This window comes from Apteryx mantelli, chromosome 1, assembly GCF_036417845.1.
Source record: "Apteryx mantelli isolate bAptMan1 chromosome 1, bAptMan1.hap1, whole genome shotgun sequence".
In the NCBI taxonomy this organism is placed as follows: Eukaryota; Metazoa; Chordata; class Aves; order Apterygiformes; family Apterygidae; genus Apteryx; species Apteryx mantelli.
In genome coordinates this window covers 159,305,196-159,329,251 of record NC_089978.1, presented here as the reverse complement: position 1 = coordinate 159,329,251, position 24,056 = coordinate 159,305,196, and the positions used below count along the sequence as shown (strand labels likewise).

Here is a 24,056-nt window from a genome sequence, read left to right as displayed (position 1 = left end):
GAATGCAGTTGAATGGAAGTATTTTGGCACAACAGCCAATACAAATGATGATGCAAGGGTGCCAGGAAGCAGAAGTGTGAGAAAAAGTAGACTTATAGGTATCACCCTGGCATAAATGGCTAGTACTCTCTCTTCACCTAAATTTAGTTCTCCTTCCCCATGAAGAGAGTGCAAAATCACTGAGCCTTTCAGCTACGCTACCCTGTAGGAAAAAGAGTTGGAGAAGTGAAGTTGTATGTATATATATAAAGTTATAACTACAAAAGAGGTTATAAATAACAAAGCTGTGTTTGTCAGATGAATATAGAACTGCTGGACAAAAGTGCAGCTTCTCATATTAGTGGGGGAAGAACTGTAAATAACTTCATAAAAAGCATAATCCTTTACTAACTTATGATATGGTCACTCTCCCAGTGAATCCACTGCCAACAGTGAAATGTGCACCTGGCCATCCTAATACCATATGTCAGGATCTGTGCTAAGATATGTTAATTTAAGTGATTAAGGATTAACAGCTTTGCCAACAGGTGCATCTTCATGTGGACTCTACACTTCAGCCAAACATGTACTCACAAAATGTCTGTTAATAGAAAGCATTGATGAAAAAAGCAGATAGTAGCTTCATGCAGTTGGCAAATCTCTTCCCTTTCTAATTCACATGCATCCAACTGATGCAGAATGTGTGTGCTAGAGTACAATAGCATCTAAATTATGATTGTAAATGTTGGGGATATATGCAAAACTTCCAATGAAGACAATGACTGTTGTAGGAGGGCTGTTGTCAGGATGGGATCTTTTGTGTCCAGTAGCAAGCAAAAGCCTTGTGCCTGATCTTGTGTATGCTAACTTAATCTGAAGAAATTCCTCTGATTAATGTAACGGAGAACAGAACCTGCCCTAGAGCTGCTGCTTTTCTTGAATAGTCACTGACAGTCATTAACTTCAAAAAGAACAAAACTAGGCTAATGTCATTTTTAAAACTCTCCTCAGCGTGTGTTGGTAAGATATTTTAAAAGAAAAGCCTTGTATAGAGAAGAGTTCCTGTGCTGGAAAGCCTGTTTATGTGAAAGATGTGTCTAGCTGTTAGCATGCTGTAATGCATAACCATTGTTATACATGTAATTATTGTAATTGATCCAGTCATCTGCACACTGATATTCTTGATTGGACTGAATGTATGGATGATAAACTGTTTCTTTTCCCAAGAAATAAGATGGAGAAAGTCTCTGTAAAACAACTGCACTGAACTGGTATGTCAGCTTCCTTCGAATTTTAATGATTTCACCTGTTCTTCCATAATTCCTCAGTGCTCTGGCCATTTTCTGATATGTCATGATCTTGCGGTTTCCCTTTCTTTCTCCCCACAGCTCTGCAAGTTTCTCCTTGTTTTTGGAGACAAACTGGAAGACACCATTGGGTTTATCCACCCATTGGATGCAGTTTGCCATAGCTGGATCATACAGAGACTCATGGAGGTACTCAAACAGTCGAAGTTTTTTTCTACCTATTAAGAAATAAAGTACAAAAGGTCAGAACAGAACTCCTACTTGGTTTGAAAGATAAACAGTTGCCCTTTTCCTGGAAAGGATCTTAAAGACAAAAACATAGGTAAACCTAATACCCTGCCACAAATTAAAAAATCAGCACAAACAATTCAACAAAAGACCAGCAACAGATTTAATGAGGTGATAGTTTTGAAATATGTACAGATTGACAGAAAGGGATCTGGTCATTAGATTTTCAAGAGCGAGTTATTCGGGGATCATGACAAATATTTGGTGATTTCACTGCTTGGTAGCTCTCAGAAACCACTTTCAGAATCTTCAGACACATATTGGGCAGCTGCATGGTCAAAGAAGCTATTACAGGAACTTACAGTTTCAGGCAGTGCAGTAAAGAGGTTCCAGAGAGCTAGTCTAAACGTTCTCTAATAAATGCTTTCCCTGCTTAATCAAAACTCAAAGGTTTTGGAGATTAATTGATTTTGTCCAAATTTATTTCAGGAAAGTTTCTGGGATGCAAGGTAGTCTCTGTTCAATGTAAGAAGCAGGGGGTGAGTGAACAGCAAGAGCAAGGTAGTTTTGAATTATAAACTTTACCTAGTCAATAAGGGAACAGACCTTCTGGCATACTACAGTTTATAAAAAAAATTCAGAGTGTGAATTTTCATTCCAATGCAGAATAAAAGCAAGCTTCAGTACTACAGCATTTGTCAGTTAACTGAATTGTTCTCCTCCCCACAGCTTCAGATCTCAAACTTAAGTCTACTGATGGTGTTTACTTAGTTTCACTTAGGTTTAGTGGATCTATCTCTCTGAAGTGCTTCAAGTTTCCTTCATAAAGCCAAGGTTGACCAAGCAGCTGCCATATGGAGGAAGAACTGAAAATTATGAGACAAAGAGGAACATTTTGGAGAAAGCAGAGTCTATGCAGAAGAATGTCTTCCACTTAAATCAAAGTGGAGACAAGCAGCTGCACCTAAAGACCGTAAGGTCTTGTCTTGCATGGCTATTTTAAACTAGGAGCTGGGGAAAATGACAGTTGCTAAGGAGCACTGAGGTCAAGCCAAGACATCTGTTAGGGATGATGGTAACCCTGCATCTGGTGGTAAGGAAATAGGAGAGAAGTGACAGCCAAACTAGGAAGAAGAAGAGCCTGAAATCAGAGGTACTTTCCAAGAAAGTAATGAAGTGTCAGGAGCTAAATAAAAATTGGTCTGTGGCTAGAAGTACATATTCTACTAGAAATATATGTAAGACTATGAAGATGAGAAGCTTAAAAGCAAACAGGTGAAGGAGGTTGCCTGGTCACAGTAAGCACTTCTGAATCATGGCAGATGACCTCCTTAGGTCCCCACCAGCCTCAGTTATCCTGTAATCCTATGAACCTATGGTAGGATGAATAAGAACAATGAGACATCTGGATGTCTATGCAGCTCAATAGAGTCTCTAGCTACTGCTGACTGAGTCTTTGCTGGAAAATGATAGTGTAGCCATGTCTGTAATAGCATCTCAGATTTCATGCTGTCCTTCCTCTTAGTTCAGCTGTCATTTCTGTCCAAGTTTTTAATTCCAGACACATCATCTCTAGCTGATGTCTTTGTTTGAGAGGGCTTATTAGCTCATATGTGCTAATGCAGCTATGTTTCTAGAGCCCAGCTATTATCTCCAAAGTGCCTCACAATGTGGATGCACCAGACTGAGCTGGAGTTAGTTCAGGGATCTTTGTACTCGCATGCCACTGCACAAGCTAGCAGCGTTCATTACTTGGCCCTAAGCTATTGTACAACAGCAGTCTAAGTTAACGGGCTAGCATCTGCAGGTTTCTTATTACTGGAGAGAGGGGGACTCCTCCAGAAGATGTTTCAGAGCATCTGCATTAGACTACTATGCTGAATTGTCCTGGAGCAGCCTAATGGGCTGCTGTGGACAACAACAGCTGGACACAAGTTGAACACGGGCCAGCAGTGTGCCCTTGTGGCAAAGGCGGCCAGCAGTATCCTCTGCATTAGGCAAAACGTTGCCAGAAGGCCAAGGGAGGTGATCCTTCCTCTCAACTCAGCACTGGTGAGGCCCCATCTGAGGTGCTAGGTCCAGTTTTGGGCTCCACAGTACAAAAAAGACAGATTTATGGAGTGAGTCCAGCAAAGGGCCACAAAGATGACGGACTGGAGCATCTCTCATATGAATGATCTTGAAGTGCATGAACTGAACTCCTTTCAGAGGAAACTAAACTCAAAGATACACTCCAAAAGCATATCCAAGTCATTCCAGCTTTAGAACTCAGTGCCAGTCTTGAGATAGTCCTAAGTAAACTCCCTGTGAAATACTTTTAACACAGATATCGGCTCCTCAGTACTGATCATCTCCTCTACAAGCCCATTCCTAGTGGGCCACACTACTTGCTAGCATAGACATAAGCTCTCATGGCTTAATAGGAGGCCAAAAGGACTAAACTTATTTAGGCACAGTGCAAATAGTCCCCCAAATTAAAATTTCTGACAGGAATATTGCCATGAACAAAGAAAACACAAGAATAGTCAATCATTCTAAAAGTTTATGCTGTATAGCCTTCTGGAAAAGGATAAGAAGACTGAATGCCTAATGTTAAATAAAGATTAAACAGGAAGTGAAGTTTAATGGAGCAGTAATAGCTGAAGGTGACTTCAGCTAACGACATGTAAAATTCCCCAGTGCAACACTGGGTAAGACTTAAAAAAGCAATATTTCTGGATTGGCAGGCTTGCCTTTGAAGTAGCGAATTCCAAGTGCAGAAGTACGGGACTTAAAAGGAGAGGCTACTCTTCCCAAAGTCCCATGGAACATGTGGTAGTAGTAGTAGTAGAGCTACTAAGCAACAGAAACCACGGTGCTCAACATCAACGGGAAGGGATGATATCAAAAACTGGCACTATATGGTTAAATTTGAGAGATGGGGATTTCAAAAAGCAACAAAAACAGGAAGCTACTTGAAAAGACCCCATGGGCAAAAGTGAGTACATCAGCTTGGAATGGAAGTTGTGGAAATCTCATCTAACAGAGTCATAAAAAGGATGCTGAGATCCAAATGAAAACTAAAGAATGAATGCAATAAACAATTAAACTGCTGTAATGATGAGTGTTCCCTGACCTATTCTTTGGAAAACAGAAATCTACTCAAATAAAGTCATGCAAAAGGAGCATGAACAATAACTATCAGAATATTAAAATGTGCACTGGAAGTTACAAAAACTAAGAGGAAATTTGAAGAGCAGAGAAAGACATAAATTCAGGTACAAGAAATTTTTAAATGCATGAAAAACCTTCAAGAAAACCACTGTTCACTGGTGAAATAGAAGACGTTATTAAAGTGGGTAAGGACATTACTGATAGATTCACTTCTTTGCACCAGACTTCATCCCAGGTGATTTGGACTGATACACTTCTCTGATCTACGTTTGCAGGTAATAAACAAGAGGAGAGAATGAGATGCTAACAAATTTATCTCACCTTATGAGATTTAGCAGATAGGAACTGAATCTTAGCAGTTGTACTCTATAACTATTAAATGTTTTAACCTTTTTTTTTCCTGTTAAAAATAATAATAAAAAAGGAAATAGAGAAAGCATGATCTGCCAAAGAATTTTAAAAGTAACACAACATCCATATTAAGTCATGTTCTTTCTACACACCTTTCCCTGCTTTTGGCTGGCCAGCAGCATGCATCACTTGGTTTTCTGGAATATTCTGCAGAGTGTGATAGACAGTTTCATCTGCACAAAAATCCGCTGCACTGTTCTTCAAGAATTAAGACAAAGAGTTACAAATAGAGTACATTCTCTGAGGAAAAAGAATTTTTAACTAATTAATTGCCTGAAGCCTTAAAAAAAAAACCTTTCTTCACTTGACACACACAAGATTTTTCACAACCACAGATGCATGCAGTGTACTGTACCAGTAAAGTGCAGCACCAACTTAAGTCCAGTGGGAATGACTGCCCATTGTGAGAGAGCTTAAGGGGAAAAACACAATAATTGCCTCACTGTGCACCTTGAACTGCTCTGCTGGAGGCAGAAAAGGAACTGTGGGTTCTTCTTCCAGAGTTAATAAAAGACAAGGCTCATCTGAACAGTGTCTCTAGACAGAGACTGTAGCTCCTGTGTCCTGCTCTGCTAATCTGCTGGCTGAAAATGGGGCTTTTGTGGAATCCAGCTACCTGAAATTATCTCCCCCACACATTTTCCACCACTATCTGGAGGCCACACTTTCAGGTTTTCTAATTGTAAGTTTTCTAATTCTAATTCATCCTAAGAATGAATACGGACTCTTCAGGCTGAAGTTGAACTCAGAGTCCAACTAATGCTGGTCTTTCCAGCAATCTCAAGGCGGACTGGTGGAGAAGAAATCAAAGGCATGGTACTTTCTCACAGGGGCAGAAGCTGTGTGGAGGCTGGAATTTGTTGTTCTCTGCCTGTTCTCAGGTAAGAGAGAGAAGCTCTTTTCCTTACTGTACTAGTAGGTTTGTTTGTCCTATTATATGATGAACCACAGAAGAGCACCACAGTCAAACAGTTAAGATGAATCCTAAAGAGAGACTACTAAACATGTTTTGCAAATATTTCCCTAGACAGTTTCATCCTGGCCAGACTGGATTTATGATGGAGTTAACATAATGATTTGCATTAGAAATTATGAACAGACCAGCTTTCCTTTTATGGCTGACTGTGTTATTAGGAATCAGTTCACTTACTATTACATTTCTCCAGCTATATCCTGGGTCCTCTGCAGATGGTGCTGCAGAGTAGCTGGGACTTGCTCGGAAGTGAGGATGATGGTTGATCACAGTCAGGCAATTTCTATAACCTGAGAATTAGGAGGAAGGAGCAAAAAGTGAGTGAGTAGAAGGGAGAGAGGAGGGAAAATCCCCAGCGCAAACAACCTAACATGTTACTGAGTCCGTCAAAATATTTTTCTTATGACTTCTTTTTAGATAATAAACTCTCCAGGGCCAGGATGTTTTGTATCAGTGGGCTATCCACCACAATCTGTACATAGCTATGTACACTGTGACTGCTAATGATGTTCCTGGGCTGGATTTGTTTGCCTTCATGATGAAAAGCAGTATTTGTTAAAATAAAATGTCAGTTAACATTATGAAATAGTTTGGTTACTAGAAAAAGGAGGGCCAAGCAGATCATCAAGCATAATGAATCACGATGATAATATATGTGTTAGAAAGGAAAAGAGAACATCACACAGTTCTTATGCAGGCTATTAGCAATACAAGCAAGTATCTAGAATGTTGCATGAAGTGAAGAATAGAAACTGGTAAACATGAACCTGGGCAATACCATCTCAGCTGTACAAAAATGTTATTACGTCAAATCAACTACAAGGAAAAAAAATCTCAGAATATCTGCAGTGCCAAAAAGAACAACATGGAAGGAGCCTAAGACCTTAGGATGTTTAAAAGAAGCAGAGGAGAACACTGAATTGAGACATTTGGAAGAAATTACACAATCTTTAGGAGGCCAGAAGAAGACCTCAGAGGGGTACATTTACTGTGATTGGAAACTTGGGTGCAATTGTGGGACATCTAAACACTGAGTTGAAAGTGTTTAAAACCTCTCTTCATTGACCCTGATAATAGATATAGGCAAGAACATTTGCAAAACATTCTATATAGTGGATCCTTCAGCATGTATAAATTGCCATGGCAGTGGAGCCAAAAACCTTTCAACAACATCTGAATATCTGGCCCAATCTGTGTCCTATTTACATTTCAGTATATAGTAGATAAATATGGAAATAATTTTCCTTGTATGAAAGTCATACCTCACTGAAAACAGTAGAAGTTTTGTTCGGGACTTAGAAGGCTTGTGATATAGCCTCTTATTTTCCCTTCTTTCCATTTCTATTTATGATGTAAAATCATCAAACACAGAAAGATTTTTAATTCTATAGCATTATAATTGCAAAACCTTGCCTTCACTGGAACAATTTACAGTTTGCCTATATTTTAAGTTTTGTGAAGTGGAAAACTTACTCTAGAAGAGTACTCCAAGAAGTAAATACTCCAAGAAAAACACATTTTTGATAATTATCTAGCCTCGAACTACCACTTCTACATTAAAAATATTTAAAATTTGTATTTTAATGTAAAAAAGTAATTGTGGAAATGAATTTCACCTGTTGGATCCTTGGTCTTTTTTTTTTTTTTTTTGCACTAGAATTCATTGTTATATGAGTTTATTCACAGCAAAATAAAAGGGCATTTTTTCAATTAAAACATTGAGAACTAGAAAAATGGCAGTTGCACTGTGGTTATATATACATAGGAAACCAGAGCTCAATGCACTTAGGTTAGTACTGGGGGGAAAGGGAGAGGAGGACTTTCCAACAATTTCCCTATCTTGTGACTTGGAGGATGCATGCCACACTAGGCAGTATTAATGGAGGGACTGAGACCCTTCAGATATTCTTCCTTCTTTTCTTCCTCCCAATGTACCCCTCTACTGTCCATTGATCCACCTCTGGGAAATTACTGTCCCACCTAGGAGTCTTAAGATGTACTTTTCTGTAAAAATATAAAGTGGTAAATGAAATGGAGTAAAAGTTTTATTTTACCTGGTGAATATTGCATTTCAGCATCAGAGTGCTGCTGCAGTACCTCTAATGCATCTTCAAAAGCCTGGCCCAGTATGTCTTGATCAGGACAACTCTGCAAGAACAAATTTTTCTGTTAAGAGTCAGCAAAGACCAGGCTTGTTCCTTCAATATTCGATCAGGTGGAAAAAAATAAATATAGCAATTATGTAGTATATACCTATATCACACCATCCTGGTGGAATAACATTTTGCAGGCACTTAGGCCTTCCCATAATCTTTACTAATATGAGAAAGTTCTCATTCCTTTGAGAAGTCTCTTTGAGGTCAATGGGACAACTCATGTGGGTAAAATTACTCACTCGTGAAAATGTTTCAAGGTTCATTTCCTTAATTTGCAGCAGAAGTTTACAGAAAGGGTGTTAATGTTATTAGATTGCTTTATGGTATTCAATACAGAGATATATATATCACTTGTATAGTATGAGTTATGAAGCCAAAACTATCATTCAATAACACTGAAGTGTCAAAAAATATTACACAAGAATTAGAAATTGTTTATGCAGTGAAAATGCTGTACGATGCCAGTATAGGAAACCACATTGTGGATTTTCAGAAAACTGTTTATTGCTGTTTTAGGACATCTTGTATTTAAATAAAAGCTAAAAGAAAAAAATCTGAGTTTACATAATCACAGATTCACGGAACAGTTAAGGTTGGAATGGACCTCTGGAGAGGTATGGAGAGGTTTACCTAAGAGTTTTCTGTAGCTTATTTGAAGCTTTCAGTAATGAAAGAGAATAAAGGTATTGTAGACTTACCATTATTTAGATACCAAAGCTGGAATCCTGTTTAAAATAAACAATATTTTAAAATTGTATACTTCAAAATAAACAATATTTCTGTCAGCACAATAAAATTAATCGAATGGAGTAACTCCAGATGATTTCCAGTGATGACATAAAAGATATTTAACAATACAGGTAAAAGTAATTTAGAATTAAAATGTGATATTTCTAATGAATTAAATAACTTGTAACATTGGATATTGTTTTCTAAAATTAATTCTTTTTCATTACTAAAGCTTCCAGCTTCATTAGTACTGTAACTTTTAGATTATTATCCACATCATTATAAACAAGTTTTAAAGACAGTATGAAGTAAAGATGTGTTTTTGCTAACATTCAGTCTTAATTAGCTTAACTGCTTAATTCCCAAGGAAAATACTGACCTGAACTGAATGCAAGTGCTTAAGTCTCTGTTTTTCAGATGTAACTGAAACAAGCTGAATTTTTTTCCCATAAGGCAGATTGGCATATGACTGTATATGAAAATATATAAACTCTCAGAGTAATTGCAAGTTCCATAAGCAAATTCGATTGTTTAATAAGCAGTGAAAATAGGCAAAATTTCAGTCAGATTAACATGGAATATACTTTATATACAACATTATTCAGAAATGATTCCTTAATACCTCCTTTTGGCACTATATTCATTGTTACAGATTATAATAATCAGGTCTTGTTACATTGCAGTTTTTTTCTTGCTCTCATTTACAGTTGCGATTTCCAGATTGTAAAAATAATAATCAACACATCAGTATTTTACTCTTTAAAGGTTTGATCATAGTGCATTGAAAAACTGGAAGCTCTGTTTGTAGTTCCAGTAGATGCAGAATTGGTCCCTGTGTGAAGTTTTCAAATGCAAAGTGACAAGACACTTGAATATCAATGGGAAAGAATTTTATCCAGCACTCACCATGAATGTTCTAACCTGTTAATTATGCTTCAGATAACATGCAACTATTTTAGCATATATTATAAAGTGCTGTCAAAACTTGCAAGAGTTTTTTTAAACCTTGATGACTGAACATATATGTTTGAGGGATCTTGCCATAAGAAATCTTGGTGATTAATTGACTTCAGTGAAATCAATGGGAGTTTTCTCCTTGACTTCAGGCAGCAAGTATGTCACTAGACTGATCTAATTTTATTCTAAAATGAAGAGGGACCAAATCAATCCTTTAGCTATAAGGGCAGCCACAGATTCATGGGATATAGAGCTGTAGAAATTAAAGACATGAATCTCCTTTGTAAAGATCCGAAACCAGTGTTGCCCTTATTTTAACTAATTCACTTTCCTTAAAATGCTTTTGCCTGACTAAAACTCCGAACTGATATGTGATAACCTTGGCTGAACATCGGTAGTCATTGTTGATGTTTTTCAAAGCCTGAAAAGATAGAAGTATCAGCAAGGTACTGTTGAATGGTCATATCATTTATACAGCTGAAATCATATTTAAAAAAAGTTACACCTTAGGTAAGTTTAAAAAAAAAATCTGAACACTTACCTAGAATTTCAACTCCACATGTAACACAAGAATCAATCTGGTTTCATAAATAAATGAAAGCCTGAGTTCCCACAGCAATGGGCTGGTGAAGGGGCTGTGTTAAATAGCTGATTTTAGGGAAGTGCTTCAACTAGGGATTTTTTTTTAGAGTAAAGGTATAGTACACTGCTAGCACGGCCCTTCAAGAAGGGTGATTTATACTGGAATAAAATAAAATGTTTTAGCTATTGTCCCAAACCTGCAGATTCTAAGCAGCAGGACAGATTCTGTTTGGCTTTGGAGCATCCCAACAGAGCTGTCACTGTTATGTTACCAGGCAAGGGCAAAAATCCTACATCCCTGATCTGTCCCATACAGCTTGCAGGAGACCTTGAGGTTTTATCTGACCTTCCCGGTTAGCTCAGTGTAAGTGGAGCAAACTAGACCCCAAATATGAGCCCTGCATGTTTGGGGGAATTTCAGAACTCTACTTCAAAGTTCAGATTTGTAGCTCAGGCCCAGCTCTGCTCTAAAACATTTGGTAAAGATTCAGACTTTAGTCTGGAGCTAGTCCTGGAGCTAGCTGCAGTTGCTGATTTGCCACACACCTTCTGAACAGCTACAAGCCATGCTACTGGGTCCTATAGGATGAGGGCTCTCTATTTTTTCAGCACAAAACTTCTTACTGTTGACATAACCCAGCCTGTGCCTTAGATCTTTGCAGCCAGTTCAGAGGCACATTCTACAAAATTTCCTCATCACATGCCATGAAATTGCTGTACGATTGCTGTGCAATCACCTCTAATGCTATTTAGGTACACTCCCTCAACCAACAACCATAGTCAAGAATTAGCCTCCACCTGGCTATGAATGCTGACTGCAGGTAATTTGAAACCAGTGTTAACACCAAGTATCATTTGCTGGTTTCAAATGCAGGCTGCCTTTTGAAAATTCAAACCAGAAACTTTCAAAATACCTGCCATTCTTTTCTAAGGAAATACATCAATATTTGTATATGGTGTTTCTTTGAACTACATTTCATTTGTGGCATTTCTCTGCTATGACTTGTGTTTATAAAGGAAAATGACCAGGAACAGTGCTCTTAAAACAGCAAAATGTGACTCAGCACAGGTTTATAGCCTAATCTGATTACACAATTAACTTCCTCTCCAACTGCTAATCTATAATTTGATGCAGTTAACTTTTCTCTTTAATGTGAAAAAGCATAGATTTCAGAGTTCACTTCCTTTCTACAGTAGGGATATCTAGCAGATTTTAAATTATGAATGAGCTCCAAGATTCTTCTGAAAAGGAACAGCTACATTGGTATTTTGCACAATGATAATTCTCAGCACTAGAGACTACCTTCTACCCAGAGTCATAGCAAACTCAGTTCAGAAAAACTCCACTGAAATTAATGACATTTCTGTATTGTGACACACATCTGAATCTGGCCCAGATTCCTGCTGGATTCCTTTAGATAAATTGTGCATTCATAGAAGCTCTAGTGATGCAACCTAGGCTGCCTACCCCTACATTTAGATCTGAAGTTGAGCAGTTACTGTTCTGCCCTCCTGTGTTCCCCATCCTGCTTGTAGTAGCAGAGGGTGAAGATCGAGAGATGAAAGGTTTTAACACCATTAAAATGACCAATTTTCCTAAATTAAATTGGTCGTTCAGAATATTATCATTTAAAGTAAGAAGTTATATTGTCAGGCAAGCCAACAAAATACTTGTTTTCAAAGGAAATGTGGAAGGTACAAACACGTAGCATTAAAACGAAAGCAATCAATCATTGTCTCCTAGGGTGAATTTAGACTCCCTATGCCATTTGCACAGTTCATCTTTGACCTGTTATAAACCCAGACCAGGGGCTCAGTCTGCTTCCCTGTGAAGGCCATGGGAGCTCTGAATGGGCCATGGAAGGTCCATCTCAAGACAGGGAGCCAGCTACCTCCTCAACAAATCCCAGTGCAGTGAAGCCAGGCTGCATGTTGGCCTCTGCCAAGAACTGTCCTTACAAAGTCTGCTTTGATTTTTGCATTCGATGGGAAGACAGATTGCAGTGAAAAAGAGAACTTACTATTCAAAACCTGAATATCAGTGAGAGGCAACAATATCAAGTTCTTTGCCTTCCTCCATATTTTAAAAACAAACTTCCAACAACAGAGTGATTACGTTTCAGAACTTTCTTTCACCTTGCTTTGCACTAAAAGTTAGTTCAGAATAACGGTATAGAAGAAGCATTTTCACCTGTCTTTGTATGAAAGACACAGAATTAAATAATGTGTTACAGTACTTGTCTCAGAGGGCTCTAGAAAGCATGAAGACTCTTGCATGAGGCATTGTCCAAACACAGAAGAAAAAGCAGTCCCCCTTCCTAAAGGAAGGTAAAATTTGAAATAGCAAGTTTCTTCACCAGCTGTTTGTGGCTTTCTCAGAGGTTTTTGAATATCAGACAATTTGTAACTGCCCAAATAACACAGACAGATCACTTAAGACAGAAAGGATTTCACAGAAAAAAAAACCTGTTTGTGGAAATGATTCTATCACAGGGAATCACTTGCGCCGCACAGAAGAGGCTGCCTCCCAGCTAAATAGTCTTCAGAAATCAACCAGCGAGTGGGACGGCCGCAGAGCTTCTGTCCTGGCCTCAGCAGATCCCTCCACCACACCTGTGCTGGCCATGCAGCTCTGTAGCAACCTTTCTGTCCTGAATCCCCCTGGCTTTAGATTCACAGTAATTAAACAACCCCAGATGTTGCCTCCATGAAAGTGGAAGGGTAGGGAGATTACATGCCTGTCCTCCCCTCCTTAGCCTAACCATATCAGTGGACCTTCAAACCTCTGCCGTTATGCCGGGTCTGGTCCATGGCATTTAGGGTTCAGAAGAAACTGGGAAGTTTCTTGCAGCAAGGATGCAACCTTTTCTCTGCACAAGAGCACAAATCCACATGTGGAGCGATCTCTTCTTTTCCATGTAGAATACAGTGATTATCCCGGCATAAGTGTTTCACAGATAATCAGTTTGGAATCTGAACATCAAATTAGTGGGCTCAGAAAACACCTGAATTCATATTCCCATCTCCAGACTACAAGGAAACCTCTCCTTTAAAAAAATCAGAAATAAACCCTGCTAACCACCAGCCTATATGATATTGTTTACTGTGATGTTGGTCAGGTAATTTAGTGTTGAATAGAGACAAAAACCCTAAACGGGAACATAAAAGCCAAAAACCCAATTCTGGCACCATATCAGATAAGTAAATCAGATAATGAAAGTCAGTCTAAAAATTCTATTTGTGCTAGAAAATTTTAGTATATGCATTTCAACAAATACAATGATTTCTTCAAATACCAGAATATATCATAAGCTATAACTCTTCACTTGCCTCATGAATTGTTCTATAAATGGCAATGAAACTCTTTGTAACGCAAAAAATATCCTGTTTTATTGTAATAGGTGGAGTTACAGTATCAGTTCCTTAACTGGCGGAAATTGGTTCAGAGCCACCAAAGCGAAAGGATCACTGCTGATTTGTACAGAGGTTCTGGCTCATCTAGTCCACACTCTGGTGTTATTTGCAGTATGGTAAGGGGAAATTTGCTGTATTAGCACTAATACTGCTCATTCTTCCCTGACTTCCTGATTTGTTTTGTTTCTTTGGCTACCTTATAAAGCATTACAGTTGATTAAACAGAAAGAATGGCGTTTTTGCATTTTAATCCTTCTCAGAGCTCTTCATAGTTACTTACAGGGTAACATTTTTTTAAAAGAGCTTTGTCCAACCATTCTCTCAATTACGTCTTATGTACACAGCTTTTTCTTTTCTTAAGGAAAACAAAAGACATCATTGAATATGTTTAAAAAATCAGAATTTAAGCCTAAGCTAAGCAAAGATTATCTCTATCAAACTATTTTCCTTACCTTTGTATATGGAGATTGAAACCTTTGCATATTATCTTCAGATTATTGTCTCTGAAGCTTTTTTTAAATTTAATATTGCTTTAAAAATATTGTTTAATTCTTTTTTAGAGTTGATAATTTTCTGGACTTTATAAATTTAAAGAGAAAACCTCCAGATATTTCTTAAGATAGACACTATTTTCAGACTATTTCAGAATTAAATGTACTTATCTCAATGTAAAAGATACAAATGGAACCACTTAAGTGTTTGAATTTTAATGTTTTTCTGAACTGAGAACCTATGATCTAATCCTAAAAGATATACTTACTTAATTTTGCATGTGTAACACGTTCCACTTCAATCGATCAAGTAATTGCAATCATAAAATTTGGTATTTGGATAAATCATTGCAGAGTTTAGGTCTAAAATAATTCCCTCCTCTGTGGCCTAAAAAGAGAAGTGTGGGAAGGAGGCTGAAGCTGTGCAAGCAGGCAGATCATCTCTTCAATGGAAAACCCACATCTAAAGCCTTCACTTTACAACTAGACCCAATATACTGGTCCAGTTGCTCGTGTCAGCAGGACTTCTCAGGAAGCTTCTTCTTTGGCTCCATATAACCAAAGGAAGTGACTTTCTGCTGGGAAGTCCCGGGAAGATAGAAAACCAGAAACCACAACAGAAGCACAGGGAACTAATAACAACAAGTGCATTGAAAAAAAAAAAAGACTAAAAGAAAATTTTAAAGTGAAACATATATATGTAGTTACTTTGAGTAATGTATATGTTTAATGAGTAATCCCTTAAATATTTGGATAGCTAAAACACCTACAAGCCAATAATACTTCAGTGGAAAACTAGCAGAGAAAGACAAAAATATTAATAATATAAGAGTATTTTACAAAAACAGCAAGTGTTAAAGGGAAGAGTGTCATTAGGAGGTTAGTTTGATGAATGCTAAAAATGGAAATCTTTTCTTTTAGAAAGAATTTGAACAAACAAGAACAGAGTATTTTAATAACCTTTTTAATGGTGAGATTTGGGAAACCAAATAAGAACTAATCATTTTCCAGGTGGCTGAGCTATTTGTGGAAAAAACACACCTTCAGATTCAAGAGGCATTTATATTATTCAGGATTAATTCAATACCCCATTTCAACACCATTCCCCCTAAATTATAAAGCTGAGATTTGGCAAATGCTGGGATGAGGTGATAAAGAGTTTTGAACCTCTTCCAAAGAATGGTGGCAATCGTGGCTATTTTGAAAAAGCTGAAAAGAAAGGCATATAAGAGCTATGGTAGTCTCTCCATCCATATTGCAACTTACAAACCCTGCCTTTACACTGCACAGAGTGGATCAATGAAAAGTAGGTGTTACAAAATTGGCACTGAAATACAGATCTTTTAAGTGCCGTGCCACCAGAATGCAGCATATTACTTTCCCTAGGCTCCCTCTGAAGCATTTGGAGGGAGTTTTGTACCTCAGACTAGAATCAGCAGCCAGAGCACTGTGCAGGGAATAAAAGCACTTTATCTAGGTAGTAAGAAACATTACAAAAAAGATGGGTGAAATTCCATGCTCTTCTTTCCTTTTAAAGCTCCCCCTGGGACTATGGTGGTGGTATGCATGTCAACCTTTCACAGATTAGCTGAGTGATGGCAGCGCTGCCACAGTCAGCAGTGATCTGGGTTCAGTTCCCTCCTCAGCGCCAGCAAGTTTAACCTCACACTCCCCGCTATTCAGAACATTCTAAAAAGCAGAGCCACTGCAGGTTAAACCTGGGCCAGGGCACTTCTTCACCTTCAGCCTATGACTCAGTGGGAGATGCAAGTTTGAATCTCTGTTAGCTATTGAAAAGACTGTTTCATACATCTCTTACTTCCAAGGCAAATGGTCTCACCACGGAACCACAATGTGAAAAATAGGCAACCCTCACCCATATTTAAAAAAAAAAGTCTGAAATTGCATGAGGTGAAAGGCCTGTTCATAAGAGGTGGGAATGATCTGGAAACAGCTGCCAGTTTGGACCACACAGGGGACCTCAGAGAGATGAATACCTTGTCTGGATCCTGGTCAGCATTAGGAAAAATGAAGGCACTGGGCTAGTCAGTCAGACTGGGCCATTTCTAGATACTCATAAAAGCTGCACTGCTTCTTCAGCCTGGAAAAAAACAGAGGGGGAAGGATGATATGATAGGAATCTATAAAATCAGTACTAATGTGGAGAAAGTGAATAAAGAAATATCATGGTTCTAATACAGTTCTTGTATTAGAAGAGGCATTAAGGGACATCAGAGGAAACCACAGAAGATAAGTACAAAACCAGCAAAGGATATACTACTTCACACAACACATGGTTGATTTACAGAAGATATCAGTTATCTACAGGAAGTTGTAGAAACTGAGAAATAATACCTTTTCAAAAAGCAACTGGAGGAAAATCCATTGAGGACTATCAAAGATGGAGATATCGTCAAATTCCTTAAGCCACAAATCTGGGGAACACCAGGACATCTACACATGGGGACCCTGTATGGTATTCTTGTGTTACATTTAGATGTAACCATCTCTAATCATCTAGAGAACTTGAATAGCAAGTGGTGAGGTGCTGATGAAATTTAATGCCTACAGAATTAGGCAGTTGCAGAAAATTGTTTTTTTAGTCCACAGTTTGGAACAATCATAACACTGCAATAGTATTGCAATATAGGTGATAGTATTTCCAGGTAGAACCTGGAAACAAATCCCAGCTGGTGACTGTTTGAGAAGAAATATTATCAGAATAAATACATGCTTTCTAAGAAATTCCATAAGAGCATGTAACAGCACAGCTGCTGGGCTACAGTGCAAGAATTTGGAATGTCTGGTGGGAATCACTTTGTAGTTCAAAAATCAGAGTATGCAGGGAATGAAAAATTTGCTCCATTTAAATTGTGAGATACTGGGAGGGGGGCCAGTATTTGAGGTTGATCTTAAATGACCTGCACCAAAGTTTTGGACATGATTATGATATAGTTACCACAAAACAGACAGAATATCTGGTACAAAAGAAGGATGGAGATTTAAAGACAGAGGAGCCAGTAAGGAAAAAGAAGGTCTTAAAAAGTCTATAGCAGAAGAAAAAAAAAAGCTTCAAAGACTTATAGCAGGTCTATATAGAAGCAAGCAGTATAAATGCAACATAATCCTAACATTTTTAGTGGGCAGGGTACATACCAGCTTTAGGCAGACAGACCACTTAAGCATCTCTTGAAAGGCTACTTCTGTAGTTGAACAAGAAAAAAAATAAACACATGTAATTAAGCAAGCTCTAAATTCTCTTCAAATGCTCTGTAAATTACCAGTAATGGAAAAATATGCCTATGACAGAAAGTGGTGGAGGCAAATCATAGGACCAGCCTGGTATTCCTAAGCCTGTGGAGTAGGGAATAGGAGTAATGAGTGCCATAGTAATGAAAATATCAATTAAAATTACATGGCCATCATACGAACACAAACTGAACTTCACTTTAAATGAAGTTTAACACCCCATAGGATAGGAGAACGAGGCCTAAGAAGTGTATATTTATTTCACTTATAACCTCAAAATAGGCAGAAATGGTATGGAGACACTATATAAGGAATAAATTTCTACTTAAAAGGAGAGGAAAACTTTTCTAATACAAATTTGAGCTTTTTGCAGCACTCAAACTTTCATGGAAAATGTGCAAATTCATCAGAGGGCCAAGAACCAGAAAAGCAAAATGTATGTTGGAATTCACCTCCCGAAAAACTGAAAAGAGAAATCAGTTTGGGCTTTCAACTGAAGAATGAAATGTTCCATAGGAATTTTTCTCCAACTATTTCTGCTGCAGATATATTTGTCTTAAATCACTAAAAGTAAGGTATGCTGACAGCCTGGCCCAAATTCTGCAATGTGCAACAGACAGGCTAAGTGCCATCTCCCAGACAGACCCATTGCAAAGTGAGTATGTCCTATATTTTTTTCTGAAGAAGTTTACAGTGTGAGATCGGATTTTGATACCTTTCTCATGTAGGTTACCTTACTCCATGAGTGGTTCCACAAAGTTAAGAAAATGCTTGGAGTATGTAACCACCAAAAGCACATCAGTTTGAGTTGCTAACAAAATTTCTATTTTCAGGGCCAGAAATCTAGATTAAGTCCCACCAGGGAGGTAGACAGGTGTTTCCTACACAGGACTGAGAAGGAAAAGAAGAGTAGGAGACTTGAAAATAGATATTATGAAAGGAGGAAGCTGTGGGCTTGGGAGGAAGATAGTAATACACGGTTGGGAGAGGTAACCTATTGATCTAGTTCAGCTGGAGACAGGAAATCATGTCTGACTTTACAGTCAAATGCTCTGAATAAAAGTAGTTAAAAGGCAAAAACTATTTACAGCCAAAGACAGTTCACTGTTACTGGTGTTACAATTGTCCTATTACAAAATAATCAACACATTTTGTCTCTATTGAGGGAGCAGAAAGAGGTCAGGTTTCTGTTGAATTCTAGATAAGAGAAATACATTTTAAGGAACTGCAGAGCGGTAAAAGATTTTTTTTTTAAAAATAGAATTAATCTCATTACTATGCTCTGAAGGTAACTAAAAAAAATGCTGTCCCATATAATGGGGTTTTATGCTTTGATGATACACACAGTTGTGTGGGCATAAAGTGCTATGACTAGCAAATAAATGCTTCCTATTATTATCAGGGAAGTGCCGAAAAAGCATTTAGGCTTTGGGGATTTTTACAAACTGGTGTTAAAGAAATCCTGTATCTTGATGGTAGGGTAGGAGGCATGTTGGTAACATTATGTCCTGGCTTGGAAACTTTGTCTGAAAAAGAATTTTCTGAAACTGAGTAGTTTACCATTTTAAATTTCAAATGAAACTGTCTTTTTGCAGTGGCTTCTACTTGGCCACACTCCTTTCAATTTCTTTTTGAGGTAAAAGAAATTGTAAAAATCAAAAAACTAACTTGCCTGGGAGTTTTTTTTCCCCCCCCCTACATTTCCCTGGGTAACTAGTTAGAAAACAGAGAAATGAAATGCAAGAGGAAAAAAGATCAGTTAAGAAAAAAATAGGAATGGTTGAGTTGGCCACATTGCCATTCCCTCTCCCCTCATCAGCCACACAAGCCCACAGGATCAAATAAATATTTTAAAAACTGATTTCTTTAAGAGAGACTTGCAACAAAAGAAGGCTAAATGCCAGTATGTAGTGTTTTTATCACTAAATTCAACTAAAAAGCAAGAGAGCTGACAGTTACACCACACCTTAGCCTTATGTATATCATATAAATGTCTTCTACGGAATTCCCCCAACCCACACCTACAATGGGATCTCAGTGAGTCTAGCTTATTTAAGTTTTCTAGGATGCATTTGATAAAGGTAGGGTGTATATTTAGTTAATCTGGTACAACAAATACTTAAAAACATGAAATGGATTGAGAAATGGAATAATGGGTTTATAAGCTAAGGTTTCTAGTTGCCTTCCAATATTTTATGAAATTGCTATTAAGCTGTGGGCCAGCTAACTACTTAATTTCATCATATACAAGAATCTAAATTAAAGATGTGAGAGGTCTAATTTAAAGTAACTTCTTTAAAGCTCACTTTAGAGATATTCAGAGTTAGGGATCCAATTCCAGAAAACACTCAGATGTGGTCTTTCACTCATCAGAAGCATATTTTAACTTAAAACTAAGTACATGCTCAACACACCCAAACAAGCTGAGCTCCTGATTACTCTGCTTACTGCATGGTTAGAAGTAGTGTTTTGTATTCTAATAGCTCCCCCAGAAGATGTCAGACACCTTACAGAAATAAATATAAATAGGCTTCCCAGAGAAGGCAGCTTGCAAGTTACATTTTTAACATGTTGCAGCAGGGAAAAATGAGGAACACTGCCACATCAATCTTCAAACCAAATAGCATTTTTGACCTGTGTCTGCCTTACTATTCTCATTTTAGGCAAAGCTCTTAACATTATTATCTATGCAAAATGTATGGTGGAGGTCTGAGTAACTTTTAGATTCAAGGAATATAGAAATGCTCAGTTAAATTAAGCACAACAGTGCCAGTACATATTTCATATGCACACCCTTAGAGACCAAGCTTTACTCCATCCCATGTCAAGAAGTTATAACAACCTGGGGGATATCCTGTAATTCTTGCCTGCTTTCAAGGTCGATTTTAAATATATGTTGAGAAAGGTCCATAAACACAAATCATGACAGAAATTACTGGCTAAATGCTATGACTCTATGCCACTGTGAGCCTCATGTTGAACATCTGTTCAATAGTTTTAGCTGAAGTGCAAGGCAAACAAAATTGCTTTGTCCCTAATAACAGCCTTTTCAGGATTGTTTAATTATATGCTATTGATCAGACACTGAAAATCTAACAGGTGTGGTAAGGTTTGTGTTGAAGACAAGTTTTCTTCTGTCCCATAAAAACTCATCCATATTTAGATAAGTTGCCAGCCACTGAAATTCTTCAATTCACCCATGCTCAAAAAATTCTTAGACTTGAGCATCTGAAGCCTGAGGACCCGGAGCAGGGGGAATGTGCTTTGCTCCTTCCCGGCTTCTTCTCAGGTGCTAGACTGTTACATGCTCTTCCACCAGCATATGCTGTGAACCAGTACTGCAGGGGCAAAGCAGGACTTGCCCTGTGCCTGAAGCTTTGTACCAGGATGAGGTTGAGTAGTAGCAATGCAAGAAGGGATTCCAGTTTTTCTGTGCTCTCTCAGACCAACTTTTTCTTCCACCAGTTCCTGGACAGTACTGAAGCACCATGGAACGAGTAGCTGCTTGACTGAATTGCAGGTACTAGAAGAGCTGAACTTGAGAAGAAGAACTACCAGGGACTGCTACGCAGGATGCATGGGGAAATGTACGAAAGAAACTGTGACTGGAAATCAGAAGAGCAGGGAAGATGCTGGGCAAGGAGGCTGGGAGTTGGAGGTCGTCAGGGACAAAAGCTGATTACATAGCCACTGGCTCTGAACACCAGAGAGCTGACTGGAGTGTTGAGGAGAAGTGCTAAAAAGAGATCTGACCAGGATTTGGGAAGAGAAAATTGGAACTGATTTGGCAAGAAGACATGTGGAAGGCTAATATTCGTAAGGGAATCTGGACTAACTTTGTGGGACCTGGATGAAGAGAGCAGGATTGGGTTTGGAAGCTTGTGCCGAGATGCCTTGGGTTAGGGAGGCAAGAATAGGAGCTAGATAGGGGAGGGAGAAGACTGGTCTGGAGAAGATAAGGGAAGGAGGGATCAAGCTGAGGAACAGAGTGGGAAAGACCAGTGTCGCCTTCCCACTCTGAACTCCCAAGACTGTAGTGGAGCCCAGTATTTCACCTGGACTCTTAATGCTTCTCTGCTGCAGTGAATACCCATGAAATTCTCTGGCAAAGTAGGAAGATGGCAACTTGCTATTGCCATCAGCTGGCAGATTGAAGGGATTTTTATGGAAGGCTTTTGCCCAATGTTATTTTTGTTAACTAAGGAAACTGGGGAAGGCTTTTCCAGAATGTGAAAGCACTCCTATGTTAGAAAATGCCAAAATCAAAACATTATCTCCTCCCTTCCCTCCTGCCTAGGTATATATTTTTTACATTTTCCTCCAAAGGTCCCTACTTCGTTCAGTGAATGGATATGTCTTGCTCTAATGGTGACCTGTGACTTTTCAGTAAAGGAGACTGTCATCTGTAGGAACGCTGATGCATCTGTTGCAGAAGTTACAAACTACACAGTAAATAAGGAAGAGAAAGGATGCTCTCAAAGTTAAAGCAGCTGAATGCTACCCTGGAGAAGTGGGTTGTGACCCTGTCTCTACCACAGAGTTCCCAAATGATGCTAGGCAAGTCCCTTTGAACAAACTTTCACAGGTGGTCACTTACTGAGTGTTCCTCATTTTCTTGGTGTCTGACTTGAGACCCTACTGTCTGATTTGCAGAAATGCTCTGCAGTAACAGCTGCAGCTGAAGTCACTAAACATTGCCCTTAGCTTATAAGTGCCCACAAATGCTGAACTCTCTAAAATATGAGTTCTTCGGTATCTTATACTGTACACTCAAATTATTGGGTATTTTCAAATTTAACTTCTTTGTGCCTTCATTTCTCATCTGTAAAGCAAGGATAACATAATTATCTTCACATCACAAGGCTCTTATGAATATAAATGTGTTAACGCTTACGCAGCATTCATATGCTGTAATGGGGAGCAGCACAGAAAAGTCCATAGGGAGATTAGCACTTCTCTGTTGAAAGCAATATCTGACAGTGTGCAGTAAATAACATGTGGGGATGCAGTGAATAATGAAATCCCACTGGATAGCTAGTCAGTAAAGGAGCATTATCTCATAAGTGCACTGAATGAGGCAAAGATCTTGTAGCAGAAATGGCTGTTGATCATGTCAAAATACTGTCCTAATACCTGTATACAGTGAGGGCCAATTAAAGTTGTACCAGTCACCTTAATTTTGTCATGTTGTAACTAACTTTTGAGTGCTTGATTGGAATTGTAATGTCCTTCTGTAGTAGTTAGAGAGGAGGGTTGTGCTTTTACTAGTTTCTTACTTTAGAATATGGTCTGATCTTCTTTTTTTTTAACTGATGGACTCCTAAAGGGACTTCTTGATCCTTACCAGAAGGTGCAAGCATGTAAATCTTTAACAACAATAACAAAATTTACTCAAATATTTTTCAAGAGTTTTGACTCAGACAGATGTATTCATATAAAATAACATTAACAAAAGTGTAAGTAATTAAAAATTCCTTTCCCTCAATTCTCAGACTCTCAAAATAACAATGTCTCAGCTGGATTACAGGCACAAAGCCATGCAACATACTTCAGAAAGTTGTGGGAAGGGGAATCTCTTGGAGTTTTTATAGGTCAGAGATGATAAAAATATGTTCCCAGTGCTCCATTGCACTGTGCTCCAGTCACTGGGCTGAGCATGCAAATAAATTTCCAAGCAATGTCAGCTTCAATAGCACCAAGTGAGGAATTAGGATTACTAAACAGCCTCTGCTTTTTTACAGAGGCCAGCTAGTCATATGAGCTGCAGTTAGAACTTGAGAATTGTCTGTATCTAAGAAGCTACAGCTTTAGCACATCTGCGCTCCTTATTTTATAGTTTCATTCATTTTCTAGCTGTCCATCGTCTTTTAAACATGACGTGAACATCTCGATAGCTGTAGTGCAAAAGTAATCCAATTATATGTTGATAAGGAAAGAGAGACGTCAGGTCTTTTTCATAAGTAATTAAAAGAAGAAAAAGAACACAGCTATATTTTTCTCTTCAAGTATCATTTCAAAATAACCCAATTGTCTCTTATTCAATACCATTTGCCTATAGTTAAATATTAAGCATTTGTGATAATAAATCCCATGAGCGGCCCTTTGAAGAAGTCTCTTCTTTGCTATTTCAGAGTGCAAAAACTGATGAAAAATCATTTGCTTGTGAAAAATGCCATTGAGCAGGAAGAACTTTGGAACTGACGAGGTTCCCTACGAAAGGAAAATAAGCTAAAACAAATGTCATCAACCTTGATTAAAATCATCTCTGCATTCCTATGAGAATGCGAGGAAACAACTGTAAATATCCTTTTAGAAGACTTATATGACTCGGCATGATGTTTATTAGTAAACAGGTTCCTCCTTTTTTAATAGAACTTGAAGCTTACTAGTAGCACCATTTTCACAGGACAAAAGCAGTTATTTCCAC

General features: G+C 38.2%; 1 protein-coding gene across 1 annotated transcript; it reads right to left on the bottom strand.

Moving 5' to 3' along the window:
- Positions 1–1,076: 1,076 nt before the first annotated feature.
- Positions 1,077–10,295, bottom strand: SPIC (Spi-C transcription factor). The gene is given in 6 exon segments (XM_067295453.1): positions 1,077–1,504; positions 5,171–5,276; positions 6,229–6,341; positions 8,106–8,211; positions 8,214–8,304; positions 10,273–10,295. Coding segments are annotated over 6 exon segments (867 nt in total).
- Between the last annotated feature and the right edge of the window lie 13,761 nt (positions 10,296–24,056).